This window comes from Lutjanus erythropterus, chromosome 20 (assembly GCF_056507025.1).
Source record: "Lutjanus erythropterus isolate fLutEry1 chromosome 20, fLutEry1.hap2, whole genome shotgun sequence".
In the NCBI taxonomy this organism is placed as follows: Eukaryota; Metazoa; Chordata; class Actinopteri; order Lutjaniformes; family Lutjanidae; genus Lutjanus; species Lutjanus erythropterus.
The window spans coordinates 31,781,683-31,801,922 of record NC_139336.1 but is presented as its reverse complement, the minus strand read 5'-3'; the positions used below and the strand labels follow the sequence as shown (position 1 = coordinate 31,801,922).

At 38.0% G+C, this 20,240-nt stretch overlaps 2 protein-coding genes across 3 annotated transcripts in view; both read left to right on the top strand.

The window, feature by feature from the left end:
- Positions 1-2,483: 2,483 nt before the first annotated feature.
- mat2al (methionine adenosyltransferase II, alpha-like) lies at positions 2,484-9,252 on the top strand. The gene is made up of 9 exons (XM_084745934.1): positions 2,484-2,898; positions 4,397-4,474; positions 5,475-5,597; positions 5,677-5,789; positions 6,264-6,407; positions 6,517-6,735; positions 6,827-7,009; positions 8,639-8,772; positions 8,864-9,252. Exons 1-9 carry the CDS (start codon positions 2,826-2,828, stop codon positions 8,964-8,966), a joined length of 1,170 nt encoding a protein of 389 aa, XP_084602060.1. The 5' UTR covers positions 2,484-2,825; the 3' UTR covers positions 8,967-9,252.
- Positions 9,253-10,690: 1,438 nt separating this feature from the next.
- Positions 10,691-20,240, top strand: part of LOC146308730 (aryl hydrocarbon receptor-like) — a 28,721-nt gene continuing 19,171 nt past the window's right edge. Inside the window, exons 1-3 of one of the 2 annotated variants that reach the window (XM_084745933.1) lie at positions 10,691-11,018; positions 11,144-11,240; positions 17,418-17,596. In XM_084745933.1, the coding sequence (XP_084602059.1) occupies positions 11,182-11,240; positions 17,418-17,596 (238 nt within the window). In that variant the 5' untranslated portion in view covers positions 10,691-11,018; positions 11,144-11,181. Of the gene's footprint in view, positions 11,241-17,417; positions 17,597-20,240 lie in introns of both variants that reach the window. The other variant, XM_084745932.1, reaches the window with a different exon arrangement.

Sequence of the window (20,240 nt, the reverse complement as noted above, 5' to 3'; positions counted from 1 at the left end):
ATCCCAATTTTAGCAATCATCTTCTCAAATATGTTGAACGGTATAAAATATCATCTCTGTCACACCACATAACTTTAATATGATTCCGACTCAGTGCTAAACCACCATCCACCACTTTTTGTTCCACTCTTTTCCCACTCATGCATTGCAACACAACGGCCAAAATATGTGTGTGTGTGTGTGTGTGTGTGTGTAACAGTATGTAGTTGTTCACAGGGAAGTAGAGATCAGAGTGTGGAGGAAGAGGAATCAACCCTGTGTAGTTCTGGTAACAGCGGTGGTGGGAGAGTTTTTTTTTTTTAAAGTAGTAATACCTCAATTTTAAAATCCTCTTTTACAAATAAACACATTCAAAATCTTAGTTACATTACTATCAAGAAAATGAACTTAAACTACAAAACTATACTATATATTGTTTTGCATATGCTCATTATGAGTTTATAAAATTTTCATCTGCAAAGTAATTTGTAAGTACAGGTACTTTATAAATGTAGTGAAGTAAAAAGTACAACATTTCCCTGTATGTAATGTAGTGGAGTGGGACGATAAAGTGGCATAAAATTAGAAACATTCTAGAAAATATACAAGTATTTAAAAAATGTACAACAGAACTTTGGTAAATGTTCTTTACACTGAGTATCGAAAGTCAAGAGATAATTCATTCTCAGTCTCATAAATCCTAAATACATATTTTAACTCTACAATTAGGTCAAGAAATGCCTCTAGTTCTTTTCTAGTAGATGTTCTCCCTGATAAAGAGGAGCTGATCATGAGTCATGCTAACTGAACACTGCTGCTGCTGCTGCTGAACACTTGCCAAACACTAAATAAACAGTATGTGCATATGATTCATAAGTCAGATAAAAATATATAAACAAGTCTGCAGTGTACTATGACCTAAAATAATCAAGACCAATAGTAAAGAAAAACAGTGCAGTGTAAAATGTAGAATGAAACTTTATACAATGAGAGTGAGGCCTGCAGACACTGTTCATGTGTTTGGTTGTTCTGACGTACAGTGCAGAGCTCTGTAGCGCCGGCCGGAGGGGAGAAGTTGATGTTTGCTGCCTGTTTCCCGACTCTGGTCATGTGTGGAGGGCAGGTTGACAGGAATGATCTGAATAAATAGCCAGTAAACTGCAAAACAAATGCTGTGGAATAAAAAGTGCAGATTCAGAATATTAATACAAAATATAAACCAGCCGATAAATTATGATAGATTATTATCATGAAGCTATTATGAAGCTACCCAACTGTACTTTTACTTTTGGCACTTTAGGTACATTTTGATGCAAACACTTAAAATTTTGCATGCAGGACTTTTACTTGTAACAGAGTATTTTTACTCTTTGGTATTGCTACTTTTACTTATATAAAAGACCTGAGTACTTCTGATAATTTATTATATGTTACCAAATTTAAGGTGTTTGTGGTGAGTTATCTTGTTATTATATGTATATTTTTATACATTATAGCATTATTATATCATATTATGTCCTATTGATTATGGTTAAACAAATCTTTATTTGACAAATTACACATTCCATACTTTTTGAAAATAAAAAACAACAGTCATACATTCATTCATTCAATATGTCAGAGGTTAACTGCAAGTAAGAAGGCGAGAGAAAATTAAAAATACAACATAACATTATTTTTAAAAGATAATAAATAATAAAAAAAGGAAAGGAACACAATTTGTAATTGTATACATACTACATACATACTTTATAGACAACACGTGTCCTTACAGTTTTTTTATGGGCTTTTGTTGGTTTGTTAGTTTTTATGTGCTGTTCAAAATCACTGTTAAAAAAAAAAAAAAAAAAAGTAAAAATGGTCCTTTAATTTATAAACGTGGTGTTTGGGTTAAGAAAAGGAAATCAGAATGTTCGACAAATAATGCTAAATATTTGTACAAGATGTCAATAATAAATTTACAAACATCTTTCCATAATTTTTATAATCCTGACCATGTCATAATAGATGGAGCACAGTTAAGAAACAACTTCCATTTATTTCATATTTAAATTTCTTGAGGATGGCTTTGCAAGGTCAAACGAAATGTAATTTTAAAGGAAACCTCACTAATCTTATTAGTAATAGAGTATTTGTAAGGATTAGAATCAGTTATTTAATTTTGACCTCACGTGTCGCGTCCTAACAGCGACATCTTGAGGCTGTCCTCGCTGCTGCCTGAAGGACTCTCACTTGTAAACATTCCTCCTGTGGGATCGTGTTTAGAAGGGAACCCTTGATTTGCGAAACTCTCGCGACATTTTAAAGCGATGTCAAACCACTGTACTTCTCCTACAAAATTATTACGTTTTATAACATGACGTCGCCGTGTTTAAAAGTCTGTATATGTTTAGGGACAGAAAACGTTTGTCTAGAGTTGGGGAAATATCACGGTTTAGGGTTAGAAACGTAACACTCGCGAGATTTTTTCGCAAGTCCGGGATTCCCCACCAGACACGACCTTCCTTTAGCCCACGCATAGCAGTTTAGGCTACAGACAGCCCACTGTAGAGGAGATGAGTACTTGAAGTTGTAGTTTTATCCGCATATTTCCCGTAAAACCGCTGGTGAAAAGTTACATCAGTCGCTTTCCATAATTTCGTGCTAAATCCGCCGGTTGGTCCGGGGTCGACCTGCCTGCTGCGTTTGCTCCGTAAGCTTAACTCTCAGAGTTAATAATTGCTTTTTACAATCAGTGTCGGCGGACATCAGAGTTTACGTTCACTTTAAGAGCGACGAAGCACCGACACGTTTAGTTTTTAAGCTGGTTTTAATTCAACTTTTCTGCACCGAGCGACGAGCTGAAGATGAACACCAGCGGAGCGACCAGCGGGAGGACTTTCCTCTTCACCTCCGAGTCTGTGGGAGAAGGACACTCCGGTAACTGTACTCATGATTTACTGTAGTATAACTGTGTAACTGTACCTTAATAATATACCTGCTGTACGCTGAGTGAGCTGCATGGACATGTAGAGACATGCATGGACGGTATAGTCAGTAGTAGAGGACGTAGTCTGATCCATAAGTAAAAATAGATTTACCATGGTATAAAAATATAAATATTACAGTGTGGAAGCATTAGAGGCAAAATGTACTTAAAGGGACAGTTCAACAAAAAAATCAAAAATACAGATTTCCCCCCTGACCAGTAGTGCTGTTTATCTATTAAGATTTTTTTGGTGTGAGTTGCAGAGATTTGGTGATATCAGCTGTACAAATGTCTGTCTCCAATATAATGGAGCTAAATCAGAGCCGCAATGAGCTGCACTGATAATAATCAATTAATCGAGAAAATAATTCTGATCATTTAAATCAGACCGGGACCCAGATGTGGCCCAGGTTTCAGTGAATCAGTGAATATAAAGATTATGAGAACCACTGCACTAGAGGGCACTTTATCATGTTTTATCTAACAAAGGTAAGAGTTTTATTTATTCAGTCATCTGCATTTTTTGCCAAGTTTTAATTTTGCCGTATTTACTTGTATTCAGGTGAATTGTTTTCAGTGTTATTTCCTAATAAATGATGTTCTAAAGCCCACGGAATCAAATTCTGGAGATAAACTCAATCCTCTATTTACTCACTTATTTTATTTATTCGCTAACCTGAATGTAGTGAAATTTAGATATATCAAGTCTAAAACTCTCTCTTGCATGCCTGAAAAGTCTCTTTGACAGCCTCCACTGGCTCAATAAAGAACATTTTTAATACACAAAGTTTCAGTTGAGGACTTGTCATTGGTGGCAATAGATGACACCTTAAAGTACATACATATTGCCCTACTGTAGGGCAGGGCAATATGTATTGCACCAATTTTATTCTTTGCAGGCCACATAAAACGGCCACATAAAACGAGGTGCCGGCCTGAATATGTGCCATAGAGTGTTAATTCCCCCTGGGTTTGGCCTAATAAAGGTTCAGTGTGTAACATTTAGAGGGAATTAATGTTAGAATATGGCAGAAATTGGATATTTTGTATGTTTCCATTTGTGTGAATCACATGGAAATAAGACCCTTTGTGTTTTTCTTACCTTAGAATGAGTTGTTTTATCCACAGAGGGTACAGGTCTTCTTCCATGGAGTCCACCATGTCACAGACAAATGTAATACAGGCTGTAGATATGGCCAATAACATTGTAGGTTCTTCTACACACTTGGAAAGGTGGAGTTCGATGACATCTTACCCCCGGCACAGGGCGGAGGCACCGGTGGTGCAGGTGCCATTGTTGCCACATCTTCAACATAGTGTCCTCAAAGGTGGCTACAACCCTGACAACATTGTTAACAGTCTCTGTATTCGAACACATTATATTTATAGTTATGTTTAGGCCTTCTGTCCCCTTTCTTTCTTTTAACATTGTTGACTTTGTACTTACAGATAAAATGTGTGATCAGATCAGCGATGCTGTACTCGATGCTTACCTGAGTCAAGACCCCGACTCCAAAGTGGCCTGTGGTAAGAACTCGGTCTGCAGACATTGATGTTACTCTCATCTGCCAGGTTTCCATCCAAATGACTCCTGATATTTAACAGTAATTGTGCATTAATTCTAATTTTATTGAGCTGATTTTTTCCCTCCTGTGCATGTGGACAGAGAGAGAGAAGAAATATACTGTTTTAAGAATGTTATTATTTCAAAGTCGAATGGAGTAGCAGTGAAGCCATCGATACTTGTTTTAATGTAGCTTCAGAGGTGTATTGAGAAGTAATGATTAAACAAACAAATTATCTAAGACTGAATTAGCTTTTGCCCTTAAAATCAAAGTTCAGTTCAGAGTTCAGTACAGCATTTTATCACTGGCCTTCAACTCCCTCCTAAATATCTTAAAGGGATAGTTCAGATTATATACATATTATATATATGAAGCACTTATCCATAGTCAGTGTATAACCTACAGTAGTTTGGAGAAGCAGCAGGAGGACTGGTGTAGGACACTGAGCGATGTCCTGCTGTGGACACGGTCGGAGGCAAAATGTATTTTAGCCACTTGAATAATCAGTATCAGTTTAAGTGTATGCTGTATTTAGAATATTTTCATAATTTTATCTCGCCATCAGACAGCCTCTTCCAAAGTTATGTTGCTCATTATCGTCCTCTCTCTCCAAACCAACCAGACTCCTTTAACAAAAACAGCAATTTTAATTTGAAGAACACAAGAGTTGTTGGTCTGCTGCTTCCTCCATCTGTCAGCTAGTTTGTGTAATTTTGTGACTTAGATTAATCCAAACTAATGCCAGAGTCACAAAATAACACAAAAAAACTAACTGTTTGAGGCAGCGGTAGACCAACAACTCCCGCTTTCTGTGAGGTAAAATGACTGTTTTTTCAAATGTAGTCTGGTGGCTTTGGAAAGGGTGATATTTGGTTTATATAACAGAGGTTTCCCATTGGAAAAGGTTCTCTGACGGCAAAGTAAAGTGGTGAAAATGTTTTAAACGTAATTTGTTGTTACAGAATGCGTGACAAAGACGGGCATGGTTTTACTGGTTGGTGAAGTGACGTCTAAAGCCAAAGTGGATCTCCAGGCTGTCGTCCGAAACACTGTTAAGGAGATCGGCTATGATGGGTCTTCAAAAGGTGCAGCGTGGTGTGATCATTCAATATTCTTATTTATTTAATAACTTTAACTGAACTGAGTCTCATCTGCGATCTGCAGGTTTTGACTATAAGACATGCAACGTGCTGTTATCACTGGAGCCGCAGTGTGTGGAGATATCAGACTGTGTGTTTGAAGGCAGGGACCAGGAGGACATCGGTGCAGGGGACCAGGTTCAGTATCTGATCTTTAAGTCCTCAGCTTTATCCGAACTACCATGTCTCACCACATCGATTTATAATTGTTTTATGTTGAGTTGATGGTTGCAAAAAGTTACTTTAGCAGAGGAGCTGCTGTTGTCGCTCACTGTAATGTGTTTTTATTGGCTCCTTCACTTTTTATTTGTTATAAATGCAACAAAAACATTTCCTTTGGCAACAATTCACAAGAGTCTGCAACCAAGCTTGTGGCTGCTGTATGGGCCTGTACTTGCTAAATGCTAATATCAGCATGGCAACATGCTAACAGGCTAATGTTTAGCAGGTATAATGTCTACAAAGTTCACTGTCTTAGTTAAGTGTTGCTAATAAAAGCATTAAGTATTTAAAAGATAACACAACACAATTCCAATTCAAAGACTGGAATTTGCATGTGAACAAAACTTTTGACATGAACTCCATCTTTAATCAGTCTGTTTGTCTCTTCAGGGTTTGATGTTTGGCTACGCCACAGATGAGACAGAGGAGTGTATGCCTTTAACCATCCTTTTGGCTCATAAACTCAACTACAGGATGAAGGAGCTGTCACGCAACGGAGAGTGTCCCTGGATACTTCCAGACTCCAAAACACAAGTGAGCCTAAACAGAGGAAAAACAAAGGGAGGGGGGATCTTAAATCTTTAGATTGTGGAATAAAGAGTTCACTTTAAGCTTTTTTTTTTTTTCACCATCTTTTCTGCAGGTCACAGTGGAGTATAGAGACAACCACGGAGCCATGGAGCCGCTGCGTGTTCACACTGTGGTCATCTCGGTACAGCACACTCCTGACATCACCCTGGAGGAGATCAGACGCCATCTGATGGAGAAGGTGGTGAAGGTCATCATTCCTGCCAAGTACTTGGATGATAAGACCATCTACCATCTGCTGCCAAGTGGGAAATTCCTTATTGGCGGCCCGCAAGTGAGTGAGGACTGAACCACAGAGGAAAATAAAATTAAAATAGATAAATTATTCTTATTGTCTGATGTGTTTGATGTTTTTGTTACACCAGGGTGATGCAGGTCTCACAGGCCGTAAAATCATAGTGGACACATATGGAGGATGGGGCGGGCACGGAGGAGGGGCTTTCTCTGGGAAAGACTACTCCAAAGTGGATCGGTCCGGAGCTTATGCTGCTCGCTGGGTCGCCAAGTCTTTGGTCAAAGCTGGACTGTGCAGGAGGGCCCTCGTTCAGGTGAGACGTTTAAAGCTGCACCAAAACTGTGGCTACTGTGAATCCTTTTTTGGAGAATAAGTGTTTTTTAGAATTATCAATAGAATCAGCATCTAAAAAGAAAAAAGTGAACAAACTACACATTCAGTGACTACAGATCTTTGAACTGAACTGACCAAAGTGATTCAGATCACCACAGTGATTCATAAATTCCACCTCTACTGGAAAGTGGAAGATAGCAAATAAAGCTAACTAGCTTCTGCATGGAAAGTGGAGGCTAGTTAGCCTAGCTTTTCAATCCCACAAAGCTTTTCTTTAAAATATGTAATATATTGCCCGGTCCGGAACGTTTTTAGCAAGGCAGCTGGATTCACGAGATAATGCGAGAATCCATCTTGCCAGGCTTTGTTTGTCCAAAAATGGCGCAGCTAATCAGTGTCCTGGGAGGGACCACTGGCAGCTCAGAGTGTGGTTTAAGGCGTGATGACAGCGACAAGAGTCCGTGGAAGCTTTGATCTGATTGGTTAAAGTTAGCAAATGTTAGAAGTGACGGAAAGATGGTTCATTCAATCACCTGTCCAGTCTTTTTTTTAAGTGCCTGCCCTTTTCCAAACAGTTTATGGTAGTCCCCAATAGTCTGAAAAATGCTCTAATGGACCAAAAGCCTGTTATCCTTAAAACAAACACCCACTGCTCTGAAAATGCACACTGTTCCTGCAGTTTGGTTAAAGTTAGTTTAGGGTTAACGCTCGCAGCTAGGGTGATGGGACTGTGCACCATCTGACTTAAAACTCATGATGGTGTTAAGGCCAGAAAGAAAACAATTAAGGCCAAAACCCCCGCCAAGTCAGCACCATGGACAGGGCCGGCAGTCACTGAACACAACTGCAGGGAGAGTGTGTATTTTCTGATCAATGAGCTTTTGTTTTCAGAATAACGGGCTGCTGGACAAATGCACTTCCAGTCCATAGGATCTTTTTCTGGACTGTTGGGGATCTGGAATAATGTGTAATGTCCTCAGTGCTGTATTTGTGATGCATTGTAGAAAGGATGTCACTTGGCTTCATGTCTGTGTGGCCATTAGAATTGAAATGTATTAAAAAAATATTTTCAACCTCCAAAATATTGCACCAATCAAATTACAGTGCCAAAATTGTAAGTCAGTATCAAAAATTCACTGCAGGAAAATGTAAAAAACTTACAAATGACCAGCACTGTGGTAACAATACAGAAATAATGGCTGGTCCCAAATACAGGCCTAGGCCTAAAACAAGGGTGTATAATAATGATTAGTAAAAGTATTAATATCAGTATTAGTATTATTAGTGTGTAATGCCATGAAACTGTGATATTTTCACAGACTGTTATCATACTGTAAACATTTCGCACCGCTGCAGCTCCAGTCTCAAATAAAGGCCTGGTACCTTCTGCAGTTTAAGTAATGAAATGAGAATAAGAGTTCACCATAATTTTTCATTTTTTGATAATTATAATTATGACCAAATAAATTTCTGACACATATTTTAGATGAGCTGGTTATTATTTTGTCTTATGTCTCTTAATAACCTTGAAAACTGTGTAGGAGATAAAGGCAGAAGCCTGAGATTTTAGCAGAAATCATTGATGTGTTTTTTCTGTTTTACCCTTCAGATCTCGTATGCGATCGGTGTGAGCCATCCACTCTCCATCTCAGTGTTTCACTACGGCACGTCGAACAGGGACGAAGACGAGCTGCTGCAGATTGTAAAAAAGAACTTCGACCTGAGGCCTGGGGTCATTGTGAAGTATGTGTAGCTTTTTCATAGCTCTGTTTCACTGTATTTTCTGTCTTTTTCTGTAAAAATAACTATAATTTTGCCTGTGTTTCTCTTGCAGGGAGCTGGGTCTGAAGCGGCCAATTTACCAAGCCACTGCCTGCTACGGTCACTTTGGCAGAGAGCAGTTCCCCTGGGAGAAACCAAAGTCTCTGGTGTTTTGAGTTTTGGCGGTCGATCACGTTCCACTTATAAAACAATCAAAGAGTCCAGTCTGAATCACAGATTTCCATGTGTTCTAAATACAGCAGTGAAACTGTCTGAGAACATAAATATCTTTTCTCTGTCCTCTCTTAATTTCTGACCCTAAACTGTGAAGGCAGTGGTCAGTGCCTTTTGTTCAAGAATAAATTGATTTTTCTATTTCAATTTTGTTTTAACAAAACTGTGATCAAGGTTCTTTCCTTTATGAGAAACTGTATTATGCAATAAATATGACATTTTTTGAAATTCTTGGAATTACTGTGTGATAAAAAAAATCTTTTGGTAATATGTAAAAAATATAAATAAAAATATTCGGTGATTAAAAGCTGCATAAGACGTCCTCGGGTAGTTAATTCGATATTTTAGGTACTTTTACTTGACTAGAGTCTTTACATTACATGCTGCTGGCATATATTTCTACTCCATAGACAAAATTATTGCACTTTTAATTCACTACATTTAACTTTGTTTTAACTTTTTACCAGTATAAAATATACATTGTTATAGAATAAAGGAGGCTATAAATAGCTAAAATTAGCTTCACCTTGACAAGTTACAACAGTAAAATACTTTTAACGCAATAATCTAAGAGAGAGAAGAAGAAAAAATGTTAATAAAACCATATAAAAATGTTTGATCAGTAAAAGTCCTGCATTTAAACACTTTTGTAACAGTATTATCAGCCAAAGAAACTTCAAGTATCAGAAGTCAAAGTACTTATCAAGCAGCAGAAATGCCACTATCAGTGCTAAAATATAATATATTTATACTAGGCCATGATATTCAAGCAACATTTCAATGTTTAAATGTTGTTTCTGGTCAAATTTAATGATTGTGTCTGTTGGGTAGTTTTAAAAAAATAGTTTGACATTTTGGGAAAAGCACTTTTTCAGTTTCTTGCTGAGAGAAGCTAAAGCCACTAGCCACTTAGTTTAACGTTAGCTTAACTAGCTCAAAGGTGAAAGGGTTAACAGTTAGCCTGACTCAGCCCGAAAGGGAGCAAAATCCACCCATGAGTGTGGATAAAGTTTGGTAATTAATGGTAATACATTACATTGTGTTTGTTTAATAATTCGTTCATTTGTTGTTTGTTAGTTAGATGAGAAGATTTAAACCACTGTGGTACCTGTGCATTCAATATGAAGGAGTTAGCTTAGCTCATAAAGAGGAAAAAATAGCTAATGTTAGCTCAGCTATTTCCAAAGATAAATACCTGCTAGCACCTTTGAGTCTAACTAATTATCAAATAAACTACATATAATGCATTTATTGTGTGTTTGATAATAAAACAAAATAGTAATAAACTTTATTTGTATTGCACATTTTAAAACACAGATACAAAATACTTCATAGAACAACATTTAATAGTAATTACACATTTTCCAGATGTAATCTGGGCTGATTATAGATACTTTTTTGGTAATGTGATTGTGTAATCCCCAGTGTGTTTCTGTTACTTGTATTTGAGTGAAGTAATCTGTCCCTGTGCGAGACCTGCAATACCAGTCACCGCCACTGGATGGAGTTACAGGTTAAATAACATTTATCAGGAGGCAGGACAAACATGGCAGAGTCAGAAAACGAGCTGAAAGTTGATCTGGTGTCGCTTTATGTCAAACTTTACATCTTTAGGAATGAAACTATGTGAGCCTTGCTGTCTACGACCTAGAATTAATGGAGGCGGAATATATTTACATGCACAGTTTGTGCGTTTTACAGCTGAGGACGAGGATAAACAAAGGAGAAGAATTACACCAATCAGAAACGTCGAGACAGAGCAGCGGTGATGTTACAGCGGATCTGATTGGCCGAAGGAGGAGCACAAACACACGAAGGACTGGCTGAGGTGTTTCTGTTGTACTTGGAAACTTCAGGACTTTACAAATTAGTCTCTGACCGACAGGGTCGCTGCTAAACCTCGACAGACTTCACGTAATGTGGATTATTTCTGTTTGACGTCGGAGTGAGCGGAGTTTACGTTAAAAAATCTGGACGTTTTTACATGTTTTACAGTAAGAGAGGCGTTCAGGGTGTGTCTGGAGATTCAGAACTCCAAACTTTTTTTTATGCAAGTTTGAACATTTGGAGGGTTTTGTGTGTGTGTGTGTGTGTGTGTGTGTGTGTGTGTTTCTTGAAGTGGAAGGAAACAGAGTTGGCTGAAGCCTCAGCGCCACCATGCTGGGGACGGGTGGAGTGTACGCGGTGAAGAGGAGGAAAAAGCCCGTTCAGAAAATGTAAGTTTGCACATGTTTTTACTCCTACATGTCACCGCAGGGTATGAAACACGCAGTGCACTATAGTAACCTTGAATTCAGCGCACTGTGGACGGGGTTAATGTTGGTCACTGTCACCACCACTCTAATAATCTCTGTGTAATTATTATCAGTAGCACTAATTAAACAACATCCACTTCGTGTTTCCACCAACACAGTCACATTTGTGTGATTTATGATTTCCGGACAGTGATGGGTGGGTGTTGAGGGTGGGGGTGGGCAGGTAGTTTACCTGCGGCAAATGTCACTCAAAGATGATGACGTCAGGAGTAGATAAGGTGAGTGGGGCAGGTGATGGTGGCCGTGGTGGAAAAAAAAAAACTTACTGATAACTATTCATCAGGGATCAATTAAGTTTTATATTCTGTTATTATTATTGTAAATTACAGGGATCTGGATGGATGTTAAATCACCATCCTTTAAAAAGGGAAATAAACAGTTGAAGATAAATAAATAAATAAATAAATAAATAAATAAAGGAAATGGAAAGAATCACTCCTAGGTTGAGAAACAGAGAGGAGGAAAGTGGAGGAAATGAATCAAGGAAACAGATGGAGTGGAATAATACAATTTAGAGAAATTAATTATAATTTAGGATCCCCACCCCCTTTTCCTGTGTTTCTTTCTCTGTCTTTTTTCTTCCTCTTTTTATTTTATTCTCATTCTGTCTGTGAAAACAAAAACTGTATAAATGCAACAGGACAAATGAAACAAATGATGAATTTGATAACTTGTAATGGGAAAACCTGCATTAAAGTAATAAAACAAAAGTTTTATATTATCTAGAGATGCAACATTTAATTTTTAAATTAATTGCCAAAAATATTGGTGATCAATTAATAATTTTAAGTCATTTTTTAATGAAAAAATGTCCAAATTCTCTGATTTCAGCTTCTCAAATGTGCATATTTTGTGGTTTCTTTAGATTTCCGTGACAGTAAACTGAATATCTTCGTATTTTGGGCAAAACAAGACATTTGAGGATGACTTGTTGGACTTTGGAAAACAGTGATCTGCACTTTTCACCATTTTCTGACATTCTACAGACCAAAACACCAATCGATTAATAATAGATTAATTAAGCAAGAAAATAATTGACAGATTAATCGATGATGAAAATGATTGCTAGTTGCAGCCCTAATGTTATCTATCTGTCTCTGTAAATTAACTCCTGTTCCAGGTATTGATAAGGTAGATCAGTATCGGTGTATGTTAGCTGATAAATATCAGATACACTAATATCTGATCTGACAGACTTTCAAAGTATTTAGTTTGAATTCTAAGGTGCTCTATAAAAGCTGAAGTATGTCTGAGAAGTTTTTGGATGAACATTTGAAGAGTCAGAGCAGTTCTTTGTTGTTGTTGTCATGGTAACATCAGTTAGATTTGGTTCAGTCTGTCAGAGCCGTGAAATATTAAATCATCCATCTTTGCTCGCTACATCTGAGCCTTTCTTACTGCCAGATGTGCATAAACTACAGGTAATAAACTACAGGTAATATGTACTTTTTAAAATACAAAAATGTTGTTGGTTATCTGATCAGTATCAGCAATGTGAGAAGCAGGTAATCGTTGTTTTTTGTGTTGGCTGAAAATCTATATCGTGCATCACTAATATTTCTCTTTAAAATGTAGTGGAGTAGAAGTATAAAATAGCATAAAAGTAAAGTTCAGGTACCTCAGAATTGCACACAGTCTGCAAAATTTATGGCGAAGTGTGTTTCCATAAATGTATAATCACCTGAAAATAAGAACTGTGTGTTTTCTTTACCTTGGAATGAGCCCTTCATATCTACAGAGGACACAGGTCCTCTTCCACGGAGGCGGCCATGTTGAATCACCTTGTTTCTACAGTAGATCAGAACAGACAAACCAAACACTGGCTGTAGATACGGCCTTTCATGTTTGATTTGAAGCCACTGTTGGTTCTCCTACACGCTTGGAAAGTAAAAGTCAATCATTAAATTAAACATTTTACTCCAAAGTTCAACAGTATCGGCGTCAAAATCAGTGTCGGGGAAGCGACTTTGAAAGCAGCTCGTCAAGCTGCCAGTGACTCGACACTGAAGAGGCAAGAAGTTGAACTGCAGTAAAACCACCTGCGGGAGAAATCTCGTTTGTTAGACTAATCAGTTCCTCCTGCAATTTTGTCCAATCAGTGCAGCAATTTGACCAATCATTGTAGCTTCCCGCGAGTCCCACCAATCATAGCGGTCCCTTGTGCAAACATCAGACACATACGCCTCAAAGAACCGACTCAGTGTTTCATTATTTATTAATTTATTTTGATTTTGTTACGGGTACTGAAAAGAATAAAAGGTTTGTCATTGTTATTGACATATATCGACTTTTATATTTGATATTTGAGTTTGAGCTCCAGGTGGACTAAAATGTTTGTAATCCTGATGCTTTGTGGTAAGATCACAAAGAACAGGTTTTATTCTACCTGGAACAAGTTGCCTTACCTAATTTTTAATGAATAAAACAAAATAAAACACTGTAACATCCATCACAATTTTTTTAATCTCATAAAAAGCTCACAAAATCCTGGAACGACTGACTATAAGACTAACCAACTTAGAAAAAGTAGGTCAAACCACTTGGAAATATGATAAAAATCGATAATGCACATTTAATCTGACATTTTAACAAAATATACAACAAAAAAAGTCACATGCCAGCAAAAAAGACCATTGTTTTGAAAAATGATTGATTTTATGGCCCAAAATTGTTACCTACACAAAAAATGGCAGTCGTTTAATTACCTGTAGTTCATTACACTGATTAAAATAAACTTAAAGTAAAAGTTCTCCAAATGATATTAGATTATATTTATTGATGCATTATTGTGTTCATCAATTTAATGTTACAGAAAAATGAGTTAATTTTAAATACTTAATATACTACAGAGTAACTTAAGTTTTATCATAACCTGTAATAATAAATTCAAATTTATTTGTTGTCATATTAATCTGAATCTGCAAATTAAAAAGGATAATATTTCCCTGTTAAATTGTAGTACATAGAAGAATAAAGTAGCATGAAATGGATGTGAAGTGCAGAAGAGAAGCAGGATCATCCTGCATTATAAGCTGAAGACTCACGATCATCATGCTTTTTAAAGAAGTGTCTTTACTCCATGTGATGTCCAGTGAATATCCTGTGATTTGTTATGGACACACCGACTTTATTTATTTGCTCCCTCAGGCTATTTGCTGCTATTGTTTCCCCAAATAAGAGTCCTTATCTGTGTTTGTCACAACCAGACCCGACTGTTACCACATTATCATTCAGCATCGTATCGTTTCACAACTAGTTGCTTCATCATCCTCTTTTTGATGTCTTTTCTTGGTTTCCTCCTGGTTTTTGTTTCATTCCTGTCTGCTTCGTTGTCTCTCCTCTTCCCTGCATCTCTTTCCTTAGATCTCCGTGTTTATTCAGGGAGGGATGTGACACACAGGGCCGCTGCGTGTCCCGACATGTCGGGGAGGAATTATGTTGTGGTAATTTGTAGTAATAATGGCACAGGCCCAGTGGAGGATCAACACATGCACACGCTGTCTCTAAATTATGATGTAATTCTCTATTTGGGCTCATTCGGCCACAGAAGCCTAAACGGCCGTGCTCGCAATTTTTCACAAGTTAATTATTTGGTATCACTTCAATTTTCAGGTCCCATAATTTCATAGTAAATAGGTGGTGTTTACCAAGTAATATATTTAAAATTTCTGAGAAATTACCCTCACATTACCTCCAGATTACCCACAAATTTCATGAGTAAGAATGTGATAATTAGCGAGTATCATATTCATCTATATGGTGGTAATTACAAAACAGCATATTTGAAATTTCTCTGAATTTATCTGCAAATTGCCCGCAGTTTTCATGGCAAGTATGTGATAATGGAATGAAAACAACACTTGTGAATTATCATGCAAATTTGGTGGGAATTTGCGGGTAAATTCACAGAAATTTCAAATATGTTACTTGGTAATTAGCACCCACAACATGAAAATGGTTCTTGCTAATCTTGCTTGGTAATTACCATCTATTTACCATGAAATCATGGGAGCAGGAAATGTAAGCATTACCAATTATTTCATTAACAGGAGAAAACAAAAAGCAGATTTCTCAAGATAACGAGATAATTAATCTTTTTCAGGAGGGTCACTGAAGTCGTCTGTGACAGTTTCTGCTTAAAGGTCCAGTGTGTAGGATTTACGGGGATCTATTGACATAATATAGCAGGAATGGAATATAATATTCCTGAGTATATCTTCATTAGTACAGTGTAGTGCTGCAATGATAAATCAATTCATTGATTATTAATCCATTATTAAATTATTCGCCAACTATTTGGATAATTGATTAATTGTTTTCAGCCATTTTTTTAAAGAAAAAAAAAATTCACTTTACTCATTTATGACAGTGAACTGAATATCTTTGGGTTGTGGGCAAAACAAGAAATTTGAGATTTGGAAAACACTGATCAGCATTTTCACCATTTTCTGACAAGTCAAAGGAAATCAACTTTTAATCAATAAATCAAGAAAATCCTCGAACGATTAATCTACTGTGAAAATAAGCATTAGTCGCTGCCCTAGTAGAGAAATCTGATACGCCAGATGGTTTGTTACATAGAACCATCTGGGAAGCGGTCCATAGAAACTGTTTGGAAAAGGGCAGGCACTTCTCCATCTGTCACATCTAACACAGCTTCAGCCAACTCTTTCTTTTTAATCGATAAAAGCCTTCAGGTCCGTTCTTTTCTCTTCTCTCAATGAAGAAATGCTCTCCAGTTCAAACACAGGAGCCGCCATTGTTTGTTTCGAGACGAGTCGTTTCCATGAACGCTTCTCGCTGTCGGCGCACCTAAAACCACGCCCCTTAGCTGCCAGTCATCCTTCTGAGGACGCTGATCGGCTCGCACAGACTCAAACAGACTCAAACAGATAGTTAGGAGCCAGGCAAGATGGATTCTCACGTGATCTTGCGACAAGTAAGCTAAAGCTATCTGTCCATCAGGGAAACTCTGTGATTGAATAACTTAGAGTTGAAGCTGAGCAGCCAGAGGCCATCAGGAGGAAACCAGAAAATATTTTCTCCATTAAATATGATCCAGTTTCACCAACATCAATGAATAAAGTAATAAAGTTGTGCTTCTACGGACGTCTTCTCCTTCCAGGCTCCTGTGCATCATATGCGAGAAAGCGTTTCATCAGACGCAAGTTCAGTGTGCAGGATGAGTCATCAACAGGTTTTAATCGTTTCCAACTCTGAAATACCATTAAAAAGACCCAAGAATGTCTACAAAACAACTTTTTTGTCATTGTTGGACCAGATGCTGGCATACAGGTGATGTGCAGTGGAATACATATGTGATTAAAAAAACACTTAAAACATTGATATTCACTTCATGGGAACTTTTAATCAGTTGCCATCTGTGCATGCAGTTTATGATTCTACTTGCCATTACTTTAATATAGTTTTTATAGTGTAGGCTGTTATTACTCATTGGGAAATTGTTTAATGGAATTTCAAAATAAATAGTAACTGATTCATTTTCTATTCATCAACTAATCAGTTCATTGCTTCAGCTCTTAAACAGACAAAGTCTCCTGATTTCCTCTAAAGTTTGAAGATTTCAGTTCATTTCAGCAGTCGTTTCTCAGTAAATCTAATATTTCCAGATATTTACTCCACAGACTAACAGAATGAATGTCCTAACTAATGTAATAAACAACGTTTCTCTCTCTGTGTGTTTCTCAGTCTTGTTATAATAAAAGCATGAACCGCACTCTCAGCCTCAGATGACTCTTCAAACCAGGAAGTCGATGCTTCCTTTGATGTGGGTCAGAGTTTATTTGGGCAGAAACCAACATCGTCTCTTACGGCAGAAACTCAGCGCTGGAATTTTCAACAGCAGAATTATTCTGATGAACAGGAAGAGTCAGTGTGTCAGTGTATGACACACGAGTCTCCTACGTTCACCCGTACAGACGTACTGCGTGAGCCTTTTACCAAAAACTCCCACTTCAGCTCTCGATGGAAATTCCACTCTGTGTGTTTGATTGTCGATCAGAGCAAACATGTTTTATCGGGCAGAATCACCGAACATCCTCGTGTCTCGTTTTACAGTGTGAAGCCTCCACCTGTGAAGACCAATCCGTCCAAACGCCACAGGGACCGCCTGAATGTGGAGCTGGACCGTCTGACCGGCCTGCTGCCGTTCTCCGAGGAGGTCAGAGGTCGCCTGGACAAACTGTCCGTGCTGCGGCTCAGTGTGGGATACCTCAAGGTTAAGAGTTACTTCCATGGTCAGTGACCTTTGCCTCATAGCTTTGTTGTGACGGAGGCTGGGCTGCACCAACAAGGATTCATTTTTAAACTTTGTTTAATCCTGGTTTAACTTAAAATTATGTTGCACACCATTAAATTTAAACCTCTCTATAAACCTCAGTTTAGCTTTTAGTCTGAACTGAGATGAAATTTAATTCTGTTGCACCAAAACTACTGAATATTAACAATTGAATTTGAATTGAATATTACTTCTGTGCTTCTACTTTTTGTCTAACTAGCAAACAAACAATGCAACAGTCCCCCTACTCTTTTATATTTACTACATCCCAACAGCACTTGAATTTTTTTAGATTTATTTTAATTTGGGTAAGCATCTCCATATTGATTAAACTCTGTTTAATTTTGTTTTACATAAATAAACTTGGCTTTACTAAATGGAAATTAATTTTAAGATTGTGCAACAGGGCTCTGCTTCATTTTAAATCTGGATTAACTAATTTTAAACGTACTTTTACGTAACTCTGATTGTACTAACCTTAAATTAAATTAATCTTTGTTGGTGCAAACTAGTCGAAGAGTAAAGTTTACGCAGAAAAAGTCAAATGAAACTTGTGTGTGAAATGTTGAAGGTGCAGAGACAGTATGTGTGTGAGGTGTGCAGTTGTGCTGCTCCAGACATTTTTGTGGCTGAGCTCTGAGTGTGTGGGGTGTCACAGAGGGAACCTGACACTGTGGATGATGAATAGGAGCCGTGCTGGGAGGGGCAGATGGAGTCTGGGCAGAGGAACATGAGACGGGCACGCTGGAACAGTGGCTCTTTATTCTGACGCTCATCAAATACACACAGCCAACGGTGGCTGTCGGTGGCCTACACCGTCAGTACGTTGTCCAGGTGTCAAAATCTGTCCCTGAAGTGATGGAGTCGTCTTCCTCTTAGCTTAGCATTAGCTTAGCTTTGTATTATTGTCTTAAAGGACAATTCTAGTGTTTTTGCATGCATTAACCAAACAGATAATGATATTTTTGATTAAAGACGACGATGACATTCAGATTATATATTAGACTATGAACTTTATGTATAACATGCGGTTTGGGCTGGGTCTAGAATTGACTTGCCGTTTGATGCGGACCTTGATCTTGACTTTGAAAAGCTTTGTCCTGCAGACTTGGAAGGGGAGGTTGAGGCGAGAGGGATTCACTTGCAGTCTGCAATCTCACCGCTAGATGTCACTAAATCCTAAACACTAGTTCTGAAAGGTTTGCCATGCAGCATGGAAATTAATCGAAATATTATCAAAATCGAAATGTGTCAGTACAAAATCCAGTAGTGCTGCAGAGATGCCTTGACCAACAAATCTTGTTCTCCAGATGGAAGAAAGCATGTCAACAAATGCTACATCATTGTGATTTTTTCTTCAGTTAAAATCAAATGTGTGATGCAAAAGGGATCATTCCCATTAATTGTGTTAAAATAATCACAATGTTATAATTGTTTTTTTTTTTCTAATTGTACTAATGCAAAGCTGGAGGACAGATTGAAATCAAAGGAGATCTTGATTTTAATCCCAAATTCCAGTAACACTGGATCCTGCATTGTCCATCATGCAGCTCAGTTGCATCCCCCACATCTTTCAAACTTTACACCCATAGTTTGTAACAGACTTTAAGTTATAAATCTGTCGTCTCCAATCCCAGACTAACATTGATGACGTCGCTATGACTGGACGTTATACGGCCGTTTCACTGGCTGAGTACTCCTCCACATGACTACTTCACTCCTTGATGAGTTAAAACAGTTTGAGTGTTATGTTAGTCATTCTCAGCGCAGACAAAGCAAACCAAGATGTTTCCACCAGCTGTTGTCATTTGAACAAAATTACAAAAGTCCGGTGTCACTGTCGCCACAGATTTTACACCAGAGGAGCAGCAGCAGAGTCCGGCAGGTCTCTCCCCTCACTCTGTGCCTCTCTGCTCCGCTATCAGCCGGCTGATCGCTGCTGTTGATGGAGCAGAGGGGGAGGAGGGTGAAGCACGGTGGCACGACATGAGGGCTCCTGACAAGGCCGTGCAGATGGGACTGTTTGTGACGTTTGAACAGCTCAGCTATAGTCCCTCTGCAGCTTCACCTTACCTGAGTGATTATTATATAACCCTCCACTGTAAGAGTCTGTGGTGAAGTCGGTGGAAGTCAGCTCCATTTCGAGGCCTATCAGATGAAGACTGTATCTACACCAGCGTGTTCTGCCCTCGCCTGCCGTATAGAGCATATACACGTTATCTCGTCTTAACTTTGATGTTCGTCCAGCCCGACGTCACACACAGGCTGTCGTCAAGCACCGCTATGTTTTGTTTAGTGTTACTAGGGAAACGAGCAAAAAAATCATCTCTTATATCAAACAAAACCTATTTTGCTTAATGTGTTGTTGTAGCTGCTCAACGTGGAGTTAGTTTGAACTCTTAGGTCTGCAATATTATAGAAATTGCAGTGTGGCCAAGTGCAATACTCAGATTGCAGAATCAGAACCAAATTGCAGTTTAAAAAAAAAAAAAAGAAAAAATGTGTGAGAAAACAGCATTATAATAAAGTAATGTAAGAAGTAATGTGTTGCTGAGATGTCCTGGCTTAAAAGTCTTGTTGTCCAGATGAAAATAAACATCAAT